General features: G+C 51.6%; 5 protein-coding genes across 5 annotated transcripts; 1 reads left to right on the top strand and 4 right to left on the bottom strand.

Moving 5' to 3' along the window:
- Positions 1–814: 814 nt before the first annotated feature.
- On the bottom strand, positions 815–1,138 carry SPBR_05423 (uncharacterized protein; the record flags this gene model as incomplete). Its single annotated transcript, XM_040763699.1, has 1 exon — positions 815–1,138. One exon carries the CDS (start codon positions 1,136–1,138, stop codon positions 815–817), a length of 324 nt encoding a protein of 107 aa, XP_040615237.1.
- Positions 1,139–10,869: 9,731 nt separating this feature from the next.
- Positions 10,870–13,198, bottom strand: SPBR_04717 (protein farnesyltransferase subunit beta; the record flags this gene model as incomplete). Its single annotated transcript, XM_040762994.1, has 5 exons — positions 10,870–11,167; positions 11,248–11,523; positions 11,878–11,995; positions 12,206–12,333; positions 12,423–13,198. The coding sequence occupies 5 exons, from the start codon at positions 13,196–13,198 to the stop codon at positions 10,870–10,872; spliced, it is 1,596 nt and encodes a 531-aa protein (XP_040615236.1).
- Positions 13,199–14,472: 1,274 nt separating this feature from the next.
- Positions 14,473–18,334, top strand: SPBR_04575 (uncharacterized protein; the record flags this gene model as incomplete). Its single annotated transcript, XM_040762852.1, has 5 exons — positions 14,473–14,537; positions 14,602–14,718; positions 14,831–15,711; positions 15,771–15,788; positions 15,825–18,334. 5 exons carry the CDS (start codon positions 14,473–14,475, stop codon positions 18,332–18,334), a joined length of 3,591 nt encoding a protein of 1,196 aa, XP_040615235.1.
- An 809-nt stretch (positions 18,335–19,143) lies between these two features.
- On the bottom strand, positions 19,144–20,305 carry SPBR_05085 (adenosine kinase; the record flags this gene model as incomplete). The annotated part of the gene is made up of 2 exons (XM_040763362.1): positions 19,144–20,174; positions 20,254–20,305. 2 exons carry the CDS (start codon positions 20,303–20,305, stop codon positions 19,144–19,146), a joined length of 1,083 nt encoding a protein of 360 aa, XP_040615234.1.
- Positions 20,306–21,103: 798 nt separating this feature from the next.
- SPBR_05161 (large subunit ribosomal protein L8e) lies at positions 21,104–22,103 on the bottom strand (the record flags this gene model as incomplete). Its single annotated transcript, XM_040763438.1, has 3 exons — positions 21,104–21,327; positions 21,397–21,883; positions 22,050–22,103. 3 exons carry the CDS (start codon positions 22,101–22,103, stop codon positions 21,104–21,106), a joined length of 765 nt encoding a protein of 254 aa, XP_040615233.1.
- Between the last annotated feature and the right edge of the window lie 574 nt (positions 22,104–22,677).

Raw genomic sequence — 22,677 nt, 5'->3', positions numbered from 1 at the left:
CGTGAAAGTTCGTTTCTATGTCATAAGCGTCGTTAAAATATAAAGTTGTGTCGTCAAAAGAAGAACAGTGCATCTTTTCATCATGTCATGCAGTGTCGACAATGTGTGATTTTTTTTTGTTTTGTTTTTCTTTTTTCTTGTCGTAGTCCGTTTTTTTTTTTCGTGCAGTTGTAGGTCTCGTAGAAATCGTTGATATCGTAAGGCTGTATGTTGTTTCGTCATTGTGCCCAGATCTTTCTTTTCATCGGTTCGACTTTTGGGGGTTAGGCAGCTGCCCATCAAGGCCAGCGTCCGGGTATTCTCTCAGTGAATCGTAGTTGTAGAAGCTGCGAAGCTTCATGTCGAAGTGCATTGTATCGGTTGGGCAGAAGCATTTATGAGGAAGCAAAATAAAGAGAAAAAAATCACATACAAAAAGCATCAGGGAAAAGGAATGGGAGCGGAAGGAGGAGGAAGAAGAAAATATCAAAGGGGGTGAAAAGGAATTTTTAAAAAATAGGCTTGTGAAGGTGGAGAGATGAAGTCAAAGAGCACGTGGATTTGGCAAGGCTCAGTCTACAGCCTTTGGTTGGCAGTCGGTCCAGAACAATTTGCGACCCACGATCGATGCGATAGGTCAATATGAAAGGACGCCCAGTGGCACCGGTTTGGTGTGGCAAGTGAGTCGCTGGTTTATATCGTCGACAAGGCAGCAACCAAAATGAAGCGCGCGAGGCTTTCAAATCGTAGGATCCAAGTGGTCGTTCACAAATTAAGCGATTTCTGTTTGCTCAGTCGAAAGTTTGATCCCGGTACTCTGACGTTGTATTTCGTCTTATTCAAACGAGGCTGTCGAGGAGCTGCTCGAATGAGTACCGGATCGCCGGCTGCTGCGGCTGCTCTTGCTGTGGCTGCTTGACGCCTGGCGGCCCCGTCGGTGCTTCCGGTTGGACTCGTCTGCAGGAAGACCTTGGACAATACCGTTCCTGGCCAGCATGCCACCGTTAACGGAAAAATTCCGGCAGACCATAAATGCACGCATAGCGGCGTTTTCTTGGGCCAGCATGTCCGATTCGTATGCAAGATCCGTCTGATACTCGCGGCCGTTCACAAGAACCAGACAAGTGTAACCGTTGCTATCACGGTAACACTCGTACATAGGGTCCTGCCACCCACGACGCCGGCACAGGCCTGTTGGGACGAGAAACTGTCAGCCATACGTTTCAACCTCAGCCTCATTTTTGCGCATACAACCATCAGATGAAGGGAAAATGAGATTCAAGGTGTGTGCCATCGTGCTATCAGGCTTTGGCCTCATCTCCCATTGCAGATTTCACGATGCGGCCTGAAACACCCAACACGATCTTGTCTGCATTTCAGCCCAACCGGGGGGGGGGGGGGTACAATGCTCGCGTGTAGATTGCTACCCCAGATTTGTCGGGCCTCCCACACATGTCAGAGATCTGAGATGCCGCAAGGTACCACGCGGGGGAAAATGTCAAAACGAGGCGTTGGATCTTTTCTCGCTAGATAGTATAACAAAAGAACACATAAAAACAGGTGTTACCTGTTCGTAAATGAGCGCCACGACTATGACGGCTGCCAACCTGTGTTCCGAGATGGGACAACAAGGCTGCGCATACATGCAACATCTCGACGAGTGAAAGAACGCGTTGCAAATAACAATGACATGCAGCTGGTGACTTACTCTCTAAGTATTGCATGTAAAAACCGAACGAACTCATTTTGCCTCAGAAAATATTGCCCAATTCGATGCAGCCAGGTGTAAAGAAGGGATGACTGCAGTGGGCGTGTTCGAGCAGCTTGGCGCAGGGGTCAATATGGCGAGCCTGGTAGGCAGCAAACGGCTATCGAGACAATTGACGCTGTAGATCGTATCCGGCGTGAGAAGGGGCGTCAAGGCTCGAAGCGAGATACACAGACAGGGAGACCAGTCCAGTACTTGGGTGTCTAATGCAAATATGCCCAACCGAAACTGGAGCGGCTAGGCAATGGACGTATTTGCAGCCCGACGCAGACGTGAATTAAAACTGAGAGACGGGTAATGGCATATGAAGGTGTTTGCTTTTACATAAAGGAAAGGTGAATAATTTGAATAGATTTGGTATCGTAACCGGAAAAAGTAGAAGGGGGATCGTAAAAGAGATAGAAATACACAGACACCGGTTGAAAGTCGAACATAAGCTGGCGTGCTTTTGCGTGTAAGTGAAAACAGGAGGCGTGATGTTGTGTGTGTGTGAGAGAGATGTTGGGCGGGTGTGGGTGTTATAAAAGCGCAAACGCGTTTGAGTGTGTAATGTCTGCTGCTATGTGCGGAGAATATGTGCGCGTGCCAGGGCTGTTTTAAGACAGACATGCAACTTCGTAGTCGTTTTTCTGCAGTTCTGGTGGTGGTTCTGAGTGGTCGAGGGTGTTGACGGGAGATGTCTTCACCAGCAGTTCCAACAACGGCGAGACACTCGTGCTTTATTGCAGAAAACACCGGCCGCCTGGTGCGGGGCACGAATTTTCTAGATAGCGCTCGGAAATTGAGGACGCAACCGAAAGCAAGCGGGATAGAGACGAAGATGCAAGTCGAAAGATGCGGCTCTCAGGGTGTGACCCATCTTGATGTGTTGGCGCTGCCGTTGCCAGTTGATAAAAACAGTCCAGACTAGGGGGGTCCACAAAGCGTATTTGGAGGGTGGGGAGGGAAATAACAGGAACGGCGCATCATCAAACCTGGCGCGAAGATCTCCTTGATAAGTTCGCTCGGCGGACAGTATCGCTATTTAGCACGAGTTACTGCTGCAGTTGCCGCCGGTTGGAAAAAAAGGAAAACAACAGGCGAGGAAAAAAATATATATATACTAATACAAATCAAGACCGCAAGGTCAACAGAGTACGGTGACATTAGGAGGTGTGAGAATAGAACTAAAGCAGATTGGGATTTCTTCTCATACGGGATGGGGTGAGAAAAGAAAGAGGCAATGAGAGTCAACCAAAACATTTGGATGAGCGAGACGCAGAAGATCCAGCCAGGGTGAGAGGGACGGGCCAACAAGGACAACACAAGAAGCACCTATGCATCAGAATTAGAGCTCGTCAAAATTCTTGCAGATTCTTGGGCATTTTGAGACCGAACCCAACAGGGAAGTGTTTGTGGCGGGTACCGAGAAACGGGGAAAACTGGACGGGAATCATGTTGTAAATGAAAAGCATAAAAATAAATTTAAAAAATGTGCTTCGGTGTATGCAAAGAAACGGGGAATGGGGGGTAAGGAAAAGTAGGGCAGAAAAAAAACAACATGGTGAAGAAATTGCAGACCAAAGGCCACTCATCATGCAGGTCTAGGCATAGTGAGGTGGCAAAATGAAACCAGCTTCACAGAGCCAATCGAGTGCATTGCGGGACGCGAATGGCAACAGAAACGACGCGGCCCCAGTAAAACAAGAGCCGGAAGCGTGACAACAAGAAACTTGTCCGAAGAGGCCGCGGGCTGTGGAAAAGAAAAACAAGACCAGGCGGCCACCTTCAGTACAACCGCCGGCCAGTCAGGTTGCGTGTTTTGAGTAAGTAGCTCCGCGCCGGGTCGGGGCTGCTCGCAGTGGGTTTTACAACCGGCGGGCGCGTATTGCAGCTTTCCAACGGACCATCTTCGGATTCGCGACTTTGTCGTGCGGTACTTCATTGCCCCAGTCTAGCATTCGGTGGGATATTTTAAACAGAGCGTGACGCCGGGGTATAGTTGCAGAGCCAAAAGTTGACACCCGGCGCCTATTCTGGGCAACCTGGTGAGCAAATTGAAAATCCGCGCATATGCCACCAACATCAACAACAAACAACTGCCCTCGTGGCCCGTTACGGGAGGAAAAAAAAGCAAGGCCATCGATGTTCAGCAAGATCTCCACTGTGGTCAGCAGTGAAAACGTTGCGATATTATCAGGAAAATGCTTTTGCCTGGTCCAAAGAACTGCGTCCCCACCCGTCATACGACCGGAGCTTGACCTTGCAGAGAGGGGGCACGGCGTAATGGCATGGTCTGCTAAACGTACCCTTGCGTGGTACGATGTAAATGCGATAGGATGCACGAGCATATGCATTGGGATGTGTGCATGCAGTTGTGGCTCTTTCCTTTCTCAGAGTACTTCATATTCCGCTCGCACCCTAGACACACACATGTTCAACTTGGTGGATGATGCAACGAGGGAGGACCACTCAAAGTGCCACTGTGAGAGAAGGGAGCGGGAAAAAACGGCGTACTGTTGTAAATAATACTTTTTTGGTAATAATAAAGACTGGTGGCAACCGCGTTAGCAAGGAAGTGCAACTTTTTGGGAGCAAAAAAAAGAGAATTGCACAGGTGACTGCAAATCCAGTAAAATAAATAATTGAGAAGAAAGAGTCAGAAAACCCGGTGTTAAACGATTGAACTGGCCTGTATAAAAACCCTTAGCTCATTGCGCCAGATCACTCCAACGCTAACTTCCGACATACCGGAGTGGAACGAGTAATAGCGAAGGCAAGGTGGTGGATCAGCGAGATGTATTAAACGCCCACGCCCTCCACATAATATGGAATCTGAGTGGTAAGGGCGATACGCAGAGATCCCTTTGGCCCATTGGTTGTCTGTGCCAGCGGTTGTCGATGCCTGGCGTTAAAGATGAGCCACTCACACCAAGGAGTAGATTCTTCCGCAGAAGACAAGGTAAAGACTTGTGGAAGAACCGTCGAACAGACATGGAAGCGGAGCTTGAGTGTGAAGGATGCTCCTAAGAAATGTAGCGTTATCCATAAGCCTGTAAGAAAAGAAAATCTGTATCGAGCAAATCAGAAGATCTAGCAGGGGAGTGGGCTGGGACACAACGAAAATAGCGGGAACGGAGATTTGTAGAGTTGTGAAATGAAATGGTGGACGAAAAAGTGTCAACGTATAGGTGCATGGCTAGCGACGTTGTTAAGGACTAGGCTATTTGTGCTCGTTTCATAAACCTGCAGTCGTCGAGTTAGTATGCCCTTGTGCAAGATTCGAAAATCAAAAAAGAAAGAAAAAAAAAAGAAAGAAAAAAGAAAAAAGAAAGAAACAAGGCAGTTCGTGGCGGACAATTGGAGGCCAGAGGATTCGTGACAAGGTTGCTGACAATCTTGTTAAAACGAGCAATTGATATGTCGTCTTCGACTGCTTAGGGGGATATCTTTTGAGGTTGATATCCAAACTAAAAAGCATGAAGACACCCAAAAGATGTACGGAACAAACAGAGTCGGAGCGGTTGTGGAGAGAATATGTAGCAAGGGGTTGGTGGGAAGGTTGCGGACCACGAAGTCGGTGAGCAGGAAGCATTAAAAAACTGCAGAAATCGAGCTAACAAAACCCCAAATAACAGACATGGACAGGAACAATGCGTGTGTGTGTGTGTGTAAGATATGTGTAGAATGAGAGAGAGGACCGGGCTGATCAAGGAAGCGAGATGGAACCCAGCAACGCCAACAAGCGACAAAATGAGATGCATGAACAGCGACCAAGGAGCAAAAGAACCGTTGCATAGGGTGACAGATGAGGGACCAGGGGCTTATTGATCGTCAAGCCAGTCTCTTTGAACAAGAGGCCCTAGCAATGACTTAACAAGGAACCGCAAAGAAGAAAAGACAATGAGGGGGCGTGAGGATTGGAAGGGGTGGTCAATAGGTTTGGACAAATTCAATTGGGAAACCCACGGATGGCGTGGTAAAGCAGGCAACCCTATGCACAGTTCTCATGCAATGATGTGTTGGCAATGCTTCTCTGATATTAAACAACGAAACAACGGCCGGCATGGCGGCGACGGCATTGGTAGCGTCGAGAATGCACGAGAACCATGTGGGCGAAGAACGGGGATGGTGGAAGACGACGAGACGACAATTGCGGGGAGACAAAATAAAAACGGCGGTCGTTTTGATGTTTTGTTCAATAGACCAATATATTGCACCTTCCTCCCCGATTTTCGAAAACATGAGGAAGGCGCTGTGCGTCTCCAATTGTAGGAAAGAACGAATCAGCACTTTTTGCTCTGTTTGCGGAAGTTCGACCCCTTACAAAACAATGCACGTGCAATGGACTTTACTTGTTCAACTCCCTCATATATCTTCAATGGATTTGCCAAAGCTTCAGCGTTGCTTTCTTATAGTTTGTGCTTTCTCAGTGTGAAAAAATAGTGCAAGAAAAGCCAGAATGCGACTGAGAGGACATTCGCATACATCACGAGAAAGCTATTTAAAGGGGGGTTGCCCACGCCAGCCCCTCGCTCTTGCCTTAACGAGAAACGATACCCTTCACGCAAACGTCAAGAACGAAGGTGCAAGCCCCAAAAGCGACCGTCTCCTCGGAGGATTTATCTGTGTCGTCTCGTATTACCCAGCACCAGCATACAACAAAAGAGAATAAAAAGGAAACGAATAACAGCAAACAACGGTCGGCGCGGCCGGTCCAGGGTACGTCGGGGTCCTGCAGGCAGACCAGACCCTAGCAGAGCGACCTCTCGAGACGTCAATGTCATCTTTGAAGTGAAGAACTGAGGAAAAAAAGGCAATGGCAAGCAAGCGACAAAGGTCGAGCCAGAAAACTATTGACAGAAGTGAAGCATATGGAAGGGCCCCTTTTGCAGCTTTTGCTGCACCTTCTCAGGATTTCTTGTCTCTCGTTTTGCCAGTTTCGACGCAGGGCATCAGCGCCAGTGCAAGCAAAATTCCACGACTGGTGCTCGGCGACATGCAAGGAAACGGGGGAAGTCTGTCTTGGACGAGGCAGTATTACGCAAGGGAGCCACCAGATGCCGCTGGCCTAACCCTCGATCCCCGCATGGAACACAAAAGCGTCGTTTGCATGGCCGAAATTCGACGGTTTGGAGCTTGCTTCGCTGGCAAGCGAGGCTAGAAGAACCTTTGAGCAGGGGTGCAAAGTTCCCCAATTAGCCTTGTTGATTCAGAATTGCAACAATTACTCTCCGTAATGCTGGCACAGATCTGTTTCTCTTGCTAACACTGCTGATTAGACGCCCCAGTGCCGTCTTCGGCAATTCTCTCCGCATCTCTCAGAATGAAGGCATTGAGATCTCATTGGGTTCGTCTCATCTTGTCACAAAATCACGTGCATTTCTAAAAATCAGAGCCGGTTTACAAAAGAAAGAAAGGTGAGAAACAAGGTAGAACGGAAGGGTTAAAGGCAGAACAACGTCGAATACACCCACAGCGGTCGAGTGGGACATGGGATGGAGAGGACCTTCCGCTTTTCGCACAGCATGTGTGGATCTCTGACATGGAAGAGCGCTGGAAGAGAGAGAAAAATGACCAATAGCCCTTTTATGTGGCCTCGCGAACACCTCGAACGCAGCTTCGTACTCACAAAGTGCACAATGCAAGCAAGCAAAACGAAGACAAAGCTAGTGGCTGATCCACTGTTGCCGATAACTTCTGCATTACAGGCCTGCCATAGCTTATCATGCGACCACGCAAACCCCTCGGCCCAGTTTCTCTGTAGCTGCCCTTACGTTGTCTCTTCCCCTCGGTACAATACTGTTCTGGCTGTGGGAAGCGTTTTGCCAAAGTGCTCTGCCAGAAAGCTGAGTAACGAACAAAACACCAAATGGGAAGAGTATGGCCATCATTTTCTGTGGGAAGCGTGCCTCGGAAGCAAGGGGCAGTCTTGGACTCAACACCACATCTCGTTTGGTTCTACTTGCCTGCCAGTCGTCAGCGATTTGGTAATAGCACGGGCACCTGCCTTGACGTGTGCGATTCTTTTTCACCGAGAACGCTATACGGGAACACAAATAAGGCATCTACGAGCCTTGGAGAAGCTAGCATATTGCCGGTTGAGCACACTACATTTCCGTTGTCTCATTGTCTCATTGCCTCATTACATCTTTTTCGTCTATACCCCTACTTGACATAAAGCACTGTTGGGGAGTCTCATGTACTCTCTGGGCACAACGGCAGCCATATCCATGGTAGATGCATATGTGACGACGCAGTGTTCCTCAACAAACCCCAAAAATGTATCCCACTGCACACCATGGCCGGCAGCGGTACTGCAACCATTGCATGTTTCCTCTAATTTTCTACAAAAGCTAACGACACCAGACCCAGTGGGGCAAGGAACACCAGAAGGGCGTGAAGTATACTGCCCAGAAGGCCTCTTTGTGATTCTTTTCCTTTTGACCCCTATTCGTTTTCTTCGTTCATGCTTGTAAACTTTTTCCCCGCCCATTCTATTTGTCTTCCCGAAAGATCCCACGGAACACGGGAAACGGATAGCATGGGGGCCAGGGTAACATCCAAATGGCGGAGGCGGGACAGAGAATTGAGCGCCACGGGCGAAAAAAAATAAAGACGGCAAGAATGTGTTGTTGTGTCGACTTCTTTCTTGTATTGTTTTTGGCAGTAGGTTTTTTCTTTCTCCCTTTTTGCCTCTTTGTGCCCTTTGATGCTTCAGTTTTCTTTGGTTCTGAGGCCTTACTTCGACACCGACCAGAACGGCCACCACGTCAGAATGAGAAACGCCAGGATTCAGACAGCCTCTCATTTCAGGCCATGCGGTACCGGAACGGAGCTCGATGCCGACCGCCCTTTGTTGCAGCACGCGGTACGTTCACGCCCCCAACGGTGAAATATGAGCATGCATGCATGCAAGTCATGGGCCAATGCAACGCATTCTATTTCTGATTTTATTTTCTCGGTCGATTTATGCCTATCCCTCGGCCCTGCAAGGCCCCTCCCGTTCTTTGTTTTGCCCTTCATCGCTTCCCGGATTTTCCTCCTTTTGGCTCTGTTCGAGATTTCTCTTTGCCTTTTTTGTTCAATTTGCTTGAAAATTTATCGACCCACAGTGGCGTGCAACGTTCGGAGAAAAGCGACAAAAGGCGCACGAGAAGAGAGAACCATCAAGGACATACAAAAAGAACGGGGAGCAACCCAGGCAGTGATCGTCTGATAAATGCATGTGCTGGCGTAGCCACACAATAAAAGGCGAGGCCCGTTACGGCGGCCAGGCCAGGTCTGATACGTGGTTTTCTGCAGGACATGCAGGGCGTACAGGATATGCAGTGCATGTGGTGGCAAACAGCAAGAAGGAAAGGGAATGGAACACAAAACAGCAAAGCAGAAAGGAGAAACGTGCATGCCATTCCTGTCTGCAACATATACATTGCGAGGGTCCAGAGAGGGGCGATGCAGACAAGACAAGTGTCACAAGGGCACACAAAACATACAGAAGGAGGGTATTGCAACACGTTCATCTATGGCCACATACGAGGTCTCTGCTCGTGATAGTAGGAGAGACAAAGCCAAAGCCTGGAATGAATTCGCATGCAAGTTCAAAGTTCGCAACATAACACGAGGATCAACGCGGCACGGACTAGGCAGCGCAGTTTCAACAGGGTGTTGCTCCAACATGAAAGCGTGTTTGATGACACTGGTCAAGTTTTATTATTTCCATCTTGTCTCATACGATCTCATCCTTTAAATGACAATATCCCCGGCCCTTACCACTACATCCCGGGATAGGCCCCGGCCTGCAAGGTTCTTCCTCAAGATCGGCAGAAAATTAGGAAGCTGTGATGGCCAAAATGCAAGTCGCGATGGGCAGGAGCGAGAAACAGGACGATTAAATGGTGTGCTGCGATCCTAGTTGTCATGCTGAGATGCCATGAGCAAAATCATTTGCGCTGGCAGGACTGGGCCGTCCATTTGCACCACCTTTCGCGTCGTCCTCTGACTCGAGATCGAAATGGGATATGGCAATCCATTGGAATGAAATTTATGGAGATCACTGTCCATTATCTTGCTATGAATATGTGTTCAGTACGAGAGAAAATCCATGCGGGCCCACTCTCAGAGGAAAACTGAGCAGGCTGGCTTGCCTTACATTACTCCTTTGTTCTTTTTGTTTTGATTTCACTATCTACAGATGCAGGGCCGACACAGACATAAAAGAGAAGGTGCCAGGCAGTAGCAGTTCGTGAGCATGACCTCTGCACTCGTGCATGTAATCTCTGTATTGTATCTTTACTTTTTTGTTCTGGATGGTCACCGTGATGAATAGACGGCCCTCAACCTTCCGATATCTCGTCATCATGCCTCGTTTCCCATCGGCCTCCAATCCCGATTATCCACGGTCTCGGCCGCATGCACTTTGTTCACCTATTTGTATTTTATCTATTTGTTGATTTTTTTTATCCGCGTCATCCTTTATTTATTCCTCCAGTCTCGCTTCCTCTGCTTTCCGTAGGAGGTTCTGTTCTATTTTGATTTTCAGTTAAGTCTCATATAACCAGCATGGCCAACTCAGCCTTGGCCGCAGAAAAGGCGGCCATGCAACCCACCCTCACCCACCTCACCCTTTTTTTATTGTCATCGATGTATCTGGCACGGGCCGACCAGTTTGTGACTATAATGACAAGGAGGTAGGAGAGGAAGGGTGATTGAGCCAGCCAACCTTAAACCATGACATGTTAGCAACTAGGTATAGAGAAAACCCTTTGACGATTCAGCCGCTAATCCTGTCGTCGTGATTATGTTTATGAATTATATCAGTGTGTTTATTATGGTCGTCTTGGATGAGCCAAGGTTGTTTCTTTCTTTCGTTCTTTCATTTCCTTTTTTTTTTAAAAAAAAATGTTAAAATTAAAACCTATACTTGTATATGAAATTCATAAACTACCTTATTTGGCAAGGTTAGTAAGTCTACTATTTAAAACTGTTTTTGAAGAATTTCGGTCAAGTACGGCACAAACGTAGATAAACAAAACAAAATGAAATCACGAAAGCAATGCAAATGTAGATTTTAAACGACTAGGCCTTGACATTACAAAGTTTCCCAGGCTCCTCCGTCTGTCGACGTACATCACTACTGTGCTTTAGAAGCCAACCTTAGCCCTGAAGTAGGCTTGGATCTGGTCAACACGTTCGGCTGAAATGGTGTAAATGGGGTGCACGGTAGACACGCGGTCTTCCTCATCAAAGACCTGCATCCCCCCTTCATCAGAGAATGGGAAGGGCGAGACTTTCCAGACTAGTTCGGAGTAGTCGTTGGCCCCTGCATCGACGCCTGCCTCCACATCCGTCTCGGTGGCCGGTTTGTCGACCAGCTCCCACTTGTGCTGAGCGGAGCTCAGACCCGATAGGACGTAGCAGGTGTGGTACGGGTCTGACATCCTGCAGGACAAGAATTGTTAGCTTCGTTCCCTCGAAAGGAAGACAACAAACACTTAAACATTAATTTTTCATAAACACACCGTCCTGGCTTGTCTCTGAGGCCACCGCGTTTCGTCTCATCCTGACAGCAGCAGAGAATGTAGCGGATCAGGCCTTCACGGCTGAACAGAGAATGTGGCGGTTTCGGTACGCCGTCGCTGGACCTCTGGAGACTGGCCTCGACCAGGGGCCAGCAGTCACCGACCCAGTGGCTGTAGCACCCGTCAACAAGCTTGTTCGTGCGCCCCGAGAAGCCGCCTTCAGGGGCGTACTGGCGCGATGCCAGCCAGGACACAAGACGGGGCACGTTGAGGTATCTAAATGAGGTTAGATGAGTGATTTCTCAAGTGGCAATAAGCAACACAACAAGCGAAGGTGTCCAAGCCCGGACAGACTCCAAACCGTTCTCGATCTCGCTGCCACCACCACAACAAAAAAAGTCACATCAAAGGCAGCCACGGCCTGCTGCTACCACACCCATAGGGGGCACCGGAAGACCAGATCGGGCCCCATTTATGCATGAGTTGTTGTCACTCCGTGAATGGCCAGTCCCAGGACCCTCATTCTTTACTTCACCATTTTTTCTCTTTTTTTTTCTCCGACTACACCGTCTTCATCACTTTCTCTGAATCGTTTCCGCCCTCCTCATTAAACGAGGTCATGGTACATACCGCGGGATGGAACGGTTGGGTGAGTCTAGAATAGACAGACAGCCCAGAGCACAGAATGCATACCCGCCGTGGGCTTCCGAGCCTGGCTGTGCCGATATGCCGCCCTCGTATGTTTGGCCTGTGGTTGGCAGATTGTCCCCTCCGGTTAGCGAAGGCAAACAAGGATCAAAACAGTCATGCAGGACAAAACAGGACGAGCATGGTCAAGAAACAAAAGGTGGGAACCAAAGAAAACGATATGCACGACATCTGCCACGTAGGCAACACAGCAAGCAGCAGGGATGATCGGAGTGAGTGGCAAAGAAAAGGAAGAAAGGAAAGAACCTACACCGCTGCACATAGTTAGCAAGCCCCGTGTAGAGCGTTGGCTTGTCGGACGTCCAGGCTAGCGAATCCGGGCTTAAGTCCAAAGGCAAGTTCAGGATCGAGATGATGACTGCCGCGCAATAAGCTCCTCTGTCGAAACTCAATGTCAGCTCTTGCTTTGTCGAATACATCCACTTCCTCACTTATCTCGCACTCTAGATCCCATTATTCCATCTTACCTGACGTCTTCCTCGCCGCCCACCGACATCTGGAAACCACCGTCCGGCTGCTTAAGTGCACACAACCATTTCCACAAGGCCCGCCGGTCAATGGCCTCATAGCAAGCCTCGCCACCCACAATGGCCAGCCCCATTACCACGGCGTACGTCGTAGCCAGGTGCGATGACTGCCCGTGGCCGCCACCGAACCCACCAGACGCGTTCTGCATCGACCGCGCCGTCTCGACCAGCCGTGCACGATACGGCGTCACATCCTCGCCCAGCAAGTGTAGACCGTTGAGGCACCAGAACAGGAACCAAGGCCGACTGGGATCATAGCCGACAAATATGCCTGGCAGTGGCTCCAAGCTCTTGTGGAGGAAGCGAGCGTGACGCTTGCGGTCGAGGTGCGGCACGCCGAACTCGTTGAGTGGTGTATCACCGCTCTGGACATTTTGCCTAAAGATGTCCGTCAGGCACATCTGGGCCGTGCTTTCCTGCATCTCAGAAGTGTCTGTGATGAGGTGGTCGCGCACCAGCGGCATGTGGGTGAAGTACTCCGGGATCATGACGTCGGGCTGAGCCTGGACTGGGCGGTAGGGAAACGTGTTGCTGCTGCTGCTGTTGTTGTCGTGACTGTCGTACCGACCACTTGTGATGGGAATCTCTTCGTCTACGGTGTCGTCTGGGTTTGAAGCCATGGCTGGTGCCCACCGGAGTGTCGCGCTGCTCTTCTTTATAAACACCGCCCTGTGGCGGTAGCGAGTAGTCCTGGACCGCGCGCTTGCGCTGACCATGTGTGTCGGCACGGATGCGTGGTGAATGAGAACAATAGCAAATGTAGCGTTGGTAGAATCACCAGTTGGAAGATCTCCCTTGCAGTTGCTTCTTACTATTGTTCCTGTCGCTGAAAGGTCCCTTGTCTGTTGGCACCGACTACCGGTTTTCGGTCTCTTTTTGCTGGTGTGGATTTCGGCCACTGGCGGCGAGACCGAACGGCCTGAATTCAGTAGCAGAGTGTGGAAATGTGCATAGAATGGAAGCAGAAGACAAGGCACCAAAGTAAGAAGTTCCAGATGGAGCAACCCTAAGCTGAGCTCGTCTGTCGTCGCAACCTGAGAAAATGTTATGAGCCTGTTGGTTCGTACTGTGCGGTTGTGAGGGATGCGTTTGTTGACGGTCGTAGCCGTGCGGTGTTGAAAAAATATGATTAAATTTTTAAAGAAAAATTAGGTCCATGCCTGAAATGAGTGTATTGGGTATGAAAGTGTGCGAGAGCATCACAGCTGAGACGTTAAGCTTCATAACGGAGACAGGACTTTGCTCGTGCTCTCAGTCGCACCTGCCAAAAGCTATCGTAGTCCAACCGTGCAAAAGGAGGAAATATAGCAATGTCTGCACTGTGTTAACACGACACGCGCCACACTGTTGCGCCACAGCACCCGTCTGTCTGGCACCAGCGCACGCCCCATTCGCTCGGGCGCCTCCATCAACAAATTGCCCACATGGACGAATAGCCTCAAATTTCCGATCTGCATGAGTCGACGTCTGAGAAACCACCAATCTTGCACATCCCACGCTTTCTGGGGTCATTATTGCGCAACGTTCAAGCGATCTATTTGGTTCAATCTTCTTCTCAACATTTGAAAGCCTTCTTTCGTTTCTGTCCCACTGGCCCACCGCTTTTGCCCCGGTTGGCGCTTCTTATTTTACTCATCTGCACATCCCAAATGAGGCCATCATCAGTTGCTTGCGTGACAGCACCATCTCATCGAGCCTCCCGCCCCGGAGCTGAGGCCACCCTTACCGGATTACGCTCGCCACCACCACCTAGCTATGGACAGTATGCCGCCTGCAACACTGTGTCTCCTTGTGTATGATCTCAGCTAGTCCCGTCGCAGGCCACCGCCGCAGAGGGAGATAGTGCCGACAGTTTTTAGCTTCACTTCGGCCGCTTTTTATCCTCACCTTGATCTGAGATTGGATCTCACTTTGCCCTCACCTCGCGCCCACGCCTAAACCGCGTGTGAGAGTCTCCCAGCGCCGCGCCACCTAAGTCGGTGTCAACGCCATGGCCGCTACAAACAGCAAAATGGCCGCTGGGCTGGAGGCCAGCGAGGCCGAGCAACATTGGCTGTAGGTCGCAGTTGTCTATGCCCGGGTTGTGTTATATGTTGCGCAATGTCTGACATCCTTGCAGTGAAGCCAAGAAAACCATACACTCCATGGTCAAAAAGCTGGAGCAGATTGATAAAGACGAGGCCGGAAGCAAGAAGCTCCTTGCCGAGCTCGAATCCGTCGAGCATATGCTGGAAAGGTAGGGTGCAATGCGTCCTTTTTCCCCCCCTTTTTTCTTTTTTTTTTTCTCTCCTTTTCTCTTTTGCTTCTTCCCTCGTCCTTTGCCTTCCCACTAACACGCTACCTATCAGCCTCCGTCTTGCGTGCATGGCTACGACCTTTACGGACTTTAAATTTTCTCACAACAACCGCGTGCTCGACCGGCTGTGGCACGTCCATACTCTTATCAGCACCGAGTACAAAAAGGGTCTGCAGCGCCACCGCGGCCAAGGTCAGATTGTGCAATTTCGCACCATCGAGAAGCAGTACGCCAAACACCTCAAGACCGCCCAGTACTTTTACAAGGGCTTCATCGAACGGCTTTCTGCCCGCTACCGTCTGCGGTCGCTCCAGCGCGTCGCCCATGCGATGCAGTCGGGCAACCTCAAAATCAGCGACGTGATTGACGCTGACGAGGCCCATCTAAGCGACGAACTGACCATGGCCTGCTACCGCACGGTACTGCATATGGGCGACATTGCGCGGTACCGTCTCAACGCATCTCGCCAAAAGGGCCACAGCCCGGATGTGGCCATGACGTATTACGCACTAGCTCAGGATCTCATGCCGCAGGAAGGCGATGCCCACCACCAGATGGCCGTTGTGCTCGCCGAGCAGCGCCGTGACTTTGATGTTGTCTATCACTTTCTGCGTTCCTGGTCCGTGCAGAAGCCTTTTCCACTGGCCCCAAAAAACCTGGCATCAGAGTTTAAGAAGCTTTTGCAGCCGCCCTCCAACTCTCGCAAGACAGGTAATGCACCCCCGGACGCTCACGATCTCTTCGGCACCTGGCTCGTGCGCCTCCACGCCAACTATTTTAAGGGAGAGGAGTTCTCCTCACAGGGCGAGCTAGAACGGGAGGTCCTGCATCGTTGGGAGGCACTGCTAAGGCAGTCGGCGCAGCCTGCCTACCTGCAAAAGGCCGTGCTCATGAACATTGCGGCATACGACATTGCCCTGAAGAGAGTGCAGTGTGAGTATAGCACGAGCATCACTTAGCCTATGTTGTTTGCCATAAACTAACGTCCATAGATGAATGGACAGCAGCAAGTTCGCAATCTTGTCAGTTCATCCTTCAGTTCATAGTACGCACTATCCTCGTCCTCAGTCGGGTTCTTGAGACAGAAACACAACGTTTCTTTGAGGAGACTGCGTTAGAAGACGAGCCAGAGGCTGTACCGACACCTGCCACGCCTGCATCTGCCAAGAAAACATCGCCTACACCCGCCGAAAAGGGCGACAGAAATGACAGGAACTCCAGACACAACGGCCGCAATCGGGGTGGCAACAGCAACAACAACAACAACAACAACAACAACAACAACAACACCAATGCCAAGAAGCCCACGGATACCGACTTCCAGAAACAGTCCGTATCCGACACGTGCCTATCACTCTTCCGTGTCTGCGTGGCATGGATTGCCACCAATTACGAGGATCTCGTCAAATTCGAAGGGCACCTCACTCCCTATATCGCAGACATGCATCGGTCCGTGACCCGGTGCCTGAATCTTTTTGTCGAGCTCATCACCAAAACGGAGGCGTCACCCACAGCATACCTCCTCCCCGAAGACGTTGAAGTCATCGGCCTCGCGACCCTCGACGGCTGGACCGCACTCCGGGAAGGCGATGCCAACAGTTCATTCAAGCCGCGCTTTGACGAGGAGGGTGTCGAGCGTAAGAGCAGCACGTACGAAACGATGGCCCGTATCTATGACGTCGTCGAGTGCACGGTGCGTCTCATCGGTGACCCTTCGTTCCCGTGGGTTATCGAAAATGTACAGGAAGATGGCCGCAACGTGACCAAGATCTCTTACTCTGAAGATCGTACGTCAGCACCCGCGCCTGCGATTCCCCTCATGTCGATCCCAGCCACTGCCCCTATGGCGTCTGCCTCGTATGCGGCTGCTTCAGCTACCCCCAGCTCTGCCAGTCCAGCACCTGCTATAATGCGGCAGGCGCCGTCTTCAGATCGCAGCCGCGAGCCACGCAATCGGGGCCAAAGACCTGCCGAAGTCACTCAATCTGTACCTGCCGAGGCAGCCCCTGTTGCCACTGCTGCGCAATTCAGACAGCCCACGATCAGCTTACCAAATAATGGTCCTGTCAATGTTTCTCACCCGGCTGACTCGCGTCCCATGCCCCCTCCTCGGCGTGTGAGCTACAAGGACATGGATGACGACGACTTCCTGCCAGGGTCCATGAAAGAGCCTCCTTTTATGCCACTAAACAGAATCGCAGCCGCCCCGATTGGCGCCGGTCATGACCCCACCACCACTACGACCGACTCGGAGCTCGATTTCCTTGAATCGGCCGCCTACAGCCGCGTCGCCAACTTCTTGACCCCACCTGAGCTGAATCCCCAGCCGCCACAGGTGGCTGCGCCTCACAACATGTCGCCGTCGTCGCCGTCGTTCGGCATGCACTCATCCACCGTCGACGACGTCTTTGGTCAACTGCAAACACCCAGCATGCCCAACGCATCCAGCTCCTTGTCGCCCGCCGCTAAGCCGATTCCGAGCTCACCTTGGGCCGGCAGCAGCTACATGCACTCACTTGGGTACTACCCTCAACAGCAGCAGCAGCAGCAACAACAACAACAACAACAACAACAACAACAACAACAACAACAACAACAACAGATGACGTATAGCATGTCCAACATGGACCGCCAGCCGACGAGCATTGAAGACCAACTGGCATACTTGACCCTCGCCAAGGAGCAAGAACGCCAGATGACAACGGCTGCCGCGGCTGCTTCGGCCGCTGGTGTACAGATGCAGACATCCTCGTCATCGTACGGTATAGATAGTTCCCGTGGTTTTCCCAGCGCTCTGTCTCCCGTCGGCGCAGCCAAGCAGCAGCATCACAGCCCGAACGGTGGCGGCCCGGCTGGGTTTCCCAATCCATGGGCGACTACTGGTGGCGGCGGCGCGATCGGCGGCAATCCCAACGGCTCGCGTCTGCGTCCTCAACAGCTTCAGCAGGCCCAGGCGGCATCGCTCGGTGTTGGAGGGGCCGTCGGCGCCGTCGGCGCCATCGGCATGGGCATGGGCCTGGGCGGCATGAGCAATCAGCCGGCTCCTGGCTCCTCTCCGGCCATGCTGTACTCAAGCAACTTTAGCATGAATAACAGCATGCCGTCGGTGCAGAGTTCGCATGCTCCTGGTGGAGGCAGTGGCGTCTTTGATAGCTCGTACGAGTCCATCTACGGCTCCCGCGGAACCGATAACGACTACCAGATGCAGCAACAACAGCAGCTGCAACAGCTGCATATCCTTCAACAGTATCATCAGCAGCAGCAGCAGCAGCAGCAGCAGTTGGCTGCGTACGGCGGCTACGGGGATTTCAATGTTGCCGATGACAGGATCATCGGCAGCGGCAGTAGTGCCGCGATTGCGTCTCCCTCGTCCAACGCGATGTGGCAGGATGCAGCCACCGCCTGGGGCCGTGGCATGCCACTCGGCAAGGACGACCCGACGCATTTCCGCAATACGATGCGGCAGTCGGGCCTCATGGAGGACACGAATGCGTACGATCGCAATGCGCTGCTGAGCGCCCTGGACGAGGAGGCCGACTCAGCCCAGCCGCGGTGAAGGCAATCGACGACAAGGAGGGGGAGATGGGCGCCTTTACGAGTCAGAGATACGAACAAGACAACGGCAACCCGACATTGATACTCAGTTCGGCAACATATTCTATGGGCGTGAACTTTTTTTGTTTCATATTTTGGGTCGAGCTACGATGCTACGCGAACCACATAATGAAGTTGAGGGTTACTTTGTCTTCCGAACTGGGACCGGCCAGGGAGCTGTCTTGATTGATGGGATGGCGCGATGTGACACGAAGCAATCCACAACCATGAAAGATCAAACTGGGGGCGACATCATGGCCTGTTGCAGTGGGGAAAATAATTTGTTGTTGACCGAGCTAGAAATGTAATTATCTGGTGTACTGTCTATGTAAATACGATGCCATTTTCACACCTATTGTCCTTCTTTGTTTAATACGCTAATACAACTCACCAGGCCGTATCGCTCTTCGTTTTTGAAACTTGTCGACTATCAATAATCAGGAGGATATCATAAGTTGAAATTTTTGTCGTAGCAGTTCATTGCTGCTTTAGAACCTTCCACGTTAAGCAAAAAAGGTCCAGTGCCCGTCTCTTTGCTCGCGGGATAGCCACATGCTACTCATGTTGGTCCCCGCTCCGCATTATCTATGTAACGCATAAATGTCCGTCGTAAAACAAATGGTAAAATCATAACCTCCATGTTGTTGAAACCTTTTACAAGACGCCAGTGCAAATTTATGGCAGTCCTCGTTTTGCGTAGACTCCCCAAAATAAAGAGCAAAAATATATATATATATATAAAAATCACAGGACCATATTTGCGGTCCGCATTTATGCCTTCGGGGTGAAGGTCTGCTTCGGGAAGGGGTACGAGGCGCCGAGCTGGGTCAGCGACAGGCTGGCCAGCCACTGGCCCTGGTCAATGCAGACATCGAGCGACTTGCCCTCGATGAGGCCGGCCACGAAACCAGCAGCAAAGGCGTCGCCGGCACCCAGGGTGTCGACAATGTCGTCCTTGGCAATAGCGCGGACAGGGTACTCCTTGACCTCGGTCTCGCCCTGGACGGCGACCAGAGTGGGCTGGCTGCCGTGCGTCACAATGGCGACACGCTTGCGCTTGGTGTTCTCCTTGGGCAGGTCGGCCATGTACTGGGCAATCTTCTTGAGGTCAGCCGTGGTGGCCGTGCCATCGACATCAGCCAGGTCAATGTTGCTGACGCCGTGGGTGTTGCCAAAGGCGGCGGCCTCTCCCTCGTTGCCGAGGACAAAGTCGAGGTAGGGCAAGGTGGCATCCAGAGCGTCCTTGAAGGCGAGCGGGATGAAGGGGGCCGAGATGGACAGAACAAAAGTCTTGTCGTTAGCCGCGGCCTCCTTGGCCAGGGCCATAATGGCCGGCGGGCACACCGTCAGGTGGTAGCCACCAATGTAGAAGGCCTCGGCGCTCTGGACAAGGGGCCAGATGGCGGGCGACTGCAGGTGCTCGAGGTCGTAGTGGTTGGCGGCACCGAGGTCGGTGATCATGGAGCGGTTGCCGGGGGTCACGACGACAGCGCAACGGCCAGTAGGCACCTTCTCGTCGACGCGGTACTCGACACGCAAACCGGCCTTCGCGGCCGTCTCGCTCAGGATATCAGCGTACTTGTCCTTGCCAACACCGCCCAGGAAGACGACGCTGTCATCGGGCAGGATGTACTGAGCACCACGGGCGGTGTTCTGGGCAGCACCGCCGGCGGAGAGGGCAGCCTTGCGGTTGTTGAGGAAGTCCTCGTAGATGCCGAGGTGCTGGGGCTCAGCAAGGATGGCATCGTTCGCCTTGATCTTGTAGGTGTCCAGAGTAGCCTGGTCGCCGTCGGCAATGATGTCTGCGAGCTGTTAGTGGGGGGAAGGGGAGCATTGTTGATATTCATCGAGAAAGAGGAGGATGGAGAACCAGGAACGTACCGAGGAGAGGGTTCTCCAGACACAGGAGACGGAAGTTCTTCTGAGCAGCCATTGTGGACAATTGGGTGAGATAAGCGGTATGTGAGGTAAGGGGAGGATGCTGGTGAGATGAAGAGTTCGGAAAGCGACAGAAACGGGAGAAGCGAGAGAACGAAGAGGTCGAAGTCGAGAAGCAGGAGGGACGACAGAGTGAGCTGCTGCTGTAGTTCCAATTCGGCAGGATAGCAGTAGCGGGGTTACTGACACAACCTGTAATAGTACTGAGCCAACAGGGTTTTCTCGCCAGAGTGGGGCAGCATGGTTGGCCAGCAAAGGAGACTTTGGTGACCACGGCAGATGAGGATTTTAAAGTCGAGAACATGGTTGGAATCAATCGATAGCTAGAAATAAAATATGGAGGCTGTCGGAAACGTGGACGAGGTGGACGGATCGTTCGTTTGTTATCTGGGCTGACCTGGCAGGTCATTGATTTGGCCGTTGAACTCCAACCGAACTACTATGAGACGGCCAAAAAAGTGCAGCCACAAAGGAGCAGACTCAGCACCATGCACATTGCTTTGCACACGCAAACATATGTAATTCTTTTTTTATTTTTGAGAATATAGCAGAATGGCGCCTGTTCCCGGTCGTATCTTTCCCAGGCCCCCAACTACCCCAGCGCGCCTGAGTCGGCACCGGCACGACAAAGCACGGCGCTGTCCGCTGGAGAGAAGAGCCCCGGAACTCCCGCCCGAAGGTTTTCATGTTCAAAAAATATAGACAGTATTCTTTTTCGATTTTAAGAAGTCCAATGCCCGTACCCGTATCCTCGCCTTACGTTCTCATCCCAACGGCAAAAAAAGCAACCCTTTTAGTCCTTGACCTTCTGGGTACCACGCAGCAGACCCGTTCTCCGCGCAGCAATAAGACCGGCCTTCTGGCCCTGGGCGGCGTATCTGGAGATGGTCGAGGCCTTACCGATATGCTGGTGGTTACCACCACCGTGAGGATGGTCGACAGGGTTCATGGCCACACCACGGGTCTTGGGCCAGCTGTTGCGCTTGACAGCGAACTTATGCTTGGCACGCGAAGCCTCTGTTATTTTTGTTAGTAATTGGTACAGAGGGCTACACGGAATCATTCATGAGTGTCGATGGAACGTACTCAGCAGGGGCTTGTCAGTACGGCCGCCACCAGCAACAATGCCGATCATGCCGCGGGCCTTGCTGCTGACGACCTTCTTGGCGCCAGACGGCAGCTTGATGCGGGTCTTGCCCTCATCGGGGTTGTGGCCGACAATGGTGATGTAGTTGCCAGACGTGCGGCCCAGAGCACCGCGATCGCCAGCGCGCTCCTCAACGTTGGTCACGACGGTACCCTCGGGCATGGAGCCCAGAGGCAGGATGTTGCCGATGGTCAGGGTGGCGTTCTTGCCGGCGTAGACGAACTGGCCAGTGTACATGCCCTCGTTGGCAATCATCGTCTCGGTGTGGAGCTTGAACCGGTAGGGGTCGCGGAACGAGACACGGGCCAGGGGAGCGCCCCGGCCAGGGTCGTGGATGATCTCGCGAACAATGCCGCGGATGTAGCCGTGGCGTTCGGCATAGTCGAGCTGGCGGAACTTGGCGGGGTTCTTACGAAGGCGAGTGATCTGTCAAGTGTGTGAGTGTTTGCTCTTTTGTCATCTGGTCTCCTTCTCTTGTTTATCGTCTCCGGCCTCGACGCCACAGAATGGACCATCGGCTCTGCCAACTCAATCTTCCTCGCCTATTCCTCATGATCCTCTAAGTTCTTCGATCGGGGGGAAAGTAACGTACGGCCTTGAAGATGCCGCCAGCGCCCTTGCGCTGATTGCGAATAACGCGACCCATGGCTCCGGATTAATAAAATGGGTATCGGAGTCCTGCAAAGAAGAAAAGAAACAGTTGTTTAGCAAATACTCCGGAAGATGAAGCAACACTCAATGTCGTCGTCGGCCGTCGTCGAGCGAGTACTCAGAGCGTGCAAAACTGTCGTCCGATGTATCGTGGTTCCAAGAAAAAAAATCGTCGTGTTGCTCCGGCGACAAATGTCACAACCGCAAGCCGAAAAAGTCCTTCTTGCCGATTCTATCGAGACGCGTGTCGTGCACACAATGAATAATCGAGCGACGAAGCCGAGGCGATCAAGATATCGTGCGAATGTAGGGGGTACTGGCTTACCCGTTTGGATGGTTGATGGTGGTGATTAGGTAGACGGAGGAAAAAGTTGGAATTTTCGAGATGCACCCGCTTCGTCGATTCTTTTGCGGGAGTGGGAGAGTGGACCACCACACAAGGACCACACCAAAATAATTTTTTCATCTCTTGGGGGTTTTAGTCTAAATCAGGGTTGCCCTAAAATATTAGTCATCCTACAAAATAGCACCAATTTTTCCGCCCTGGCCAAAATAGTCACGTGGACCTT

The sequence above is a fragment of the Sporothrix brasiliensis genome (assembly GCF_000820605.1).
Source record: "Sporothrix brasiliensis 5110 chromosome Unknown Cont21, whole genome shotgun sequence".
NCBI classification, from domain to species: Eukaryota; Fungi; Ascomycota; class Sordariomycetes; order Ophiostomatales; family Ophiostomataceae; genus Sporothrix; species Sporothrix brasiliensis.
The sequence above is the reverse complement of the archived record's forward strand: the minus strand, read 5'-3'. Positions and strand labels throughout refer to the sequence as shown.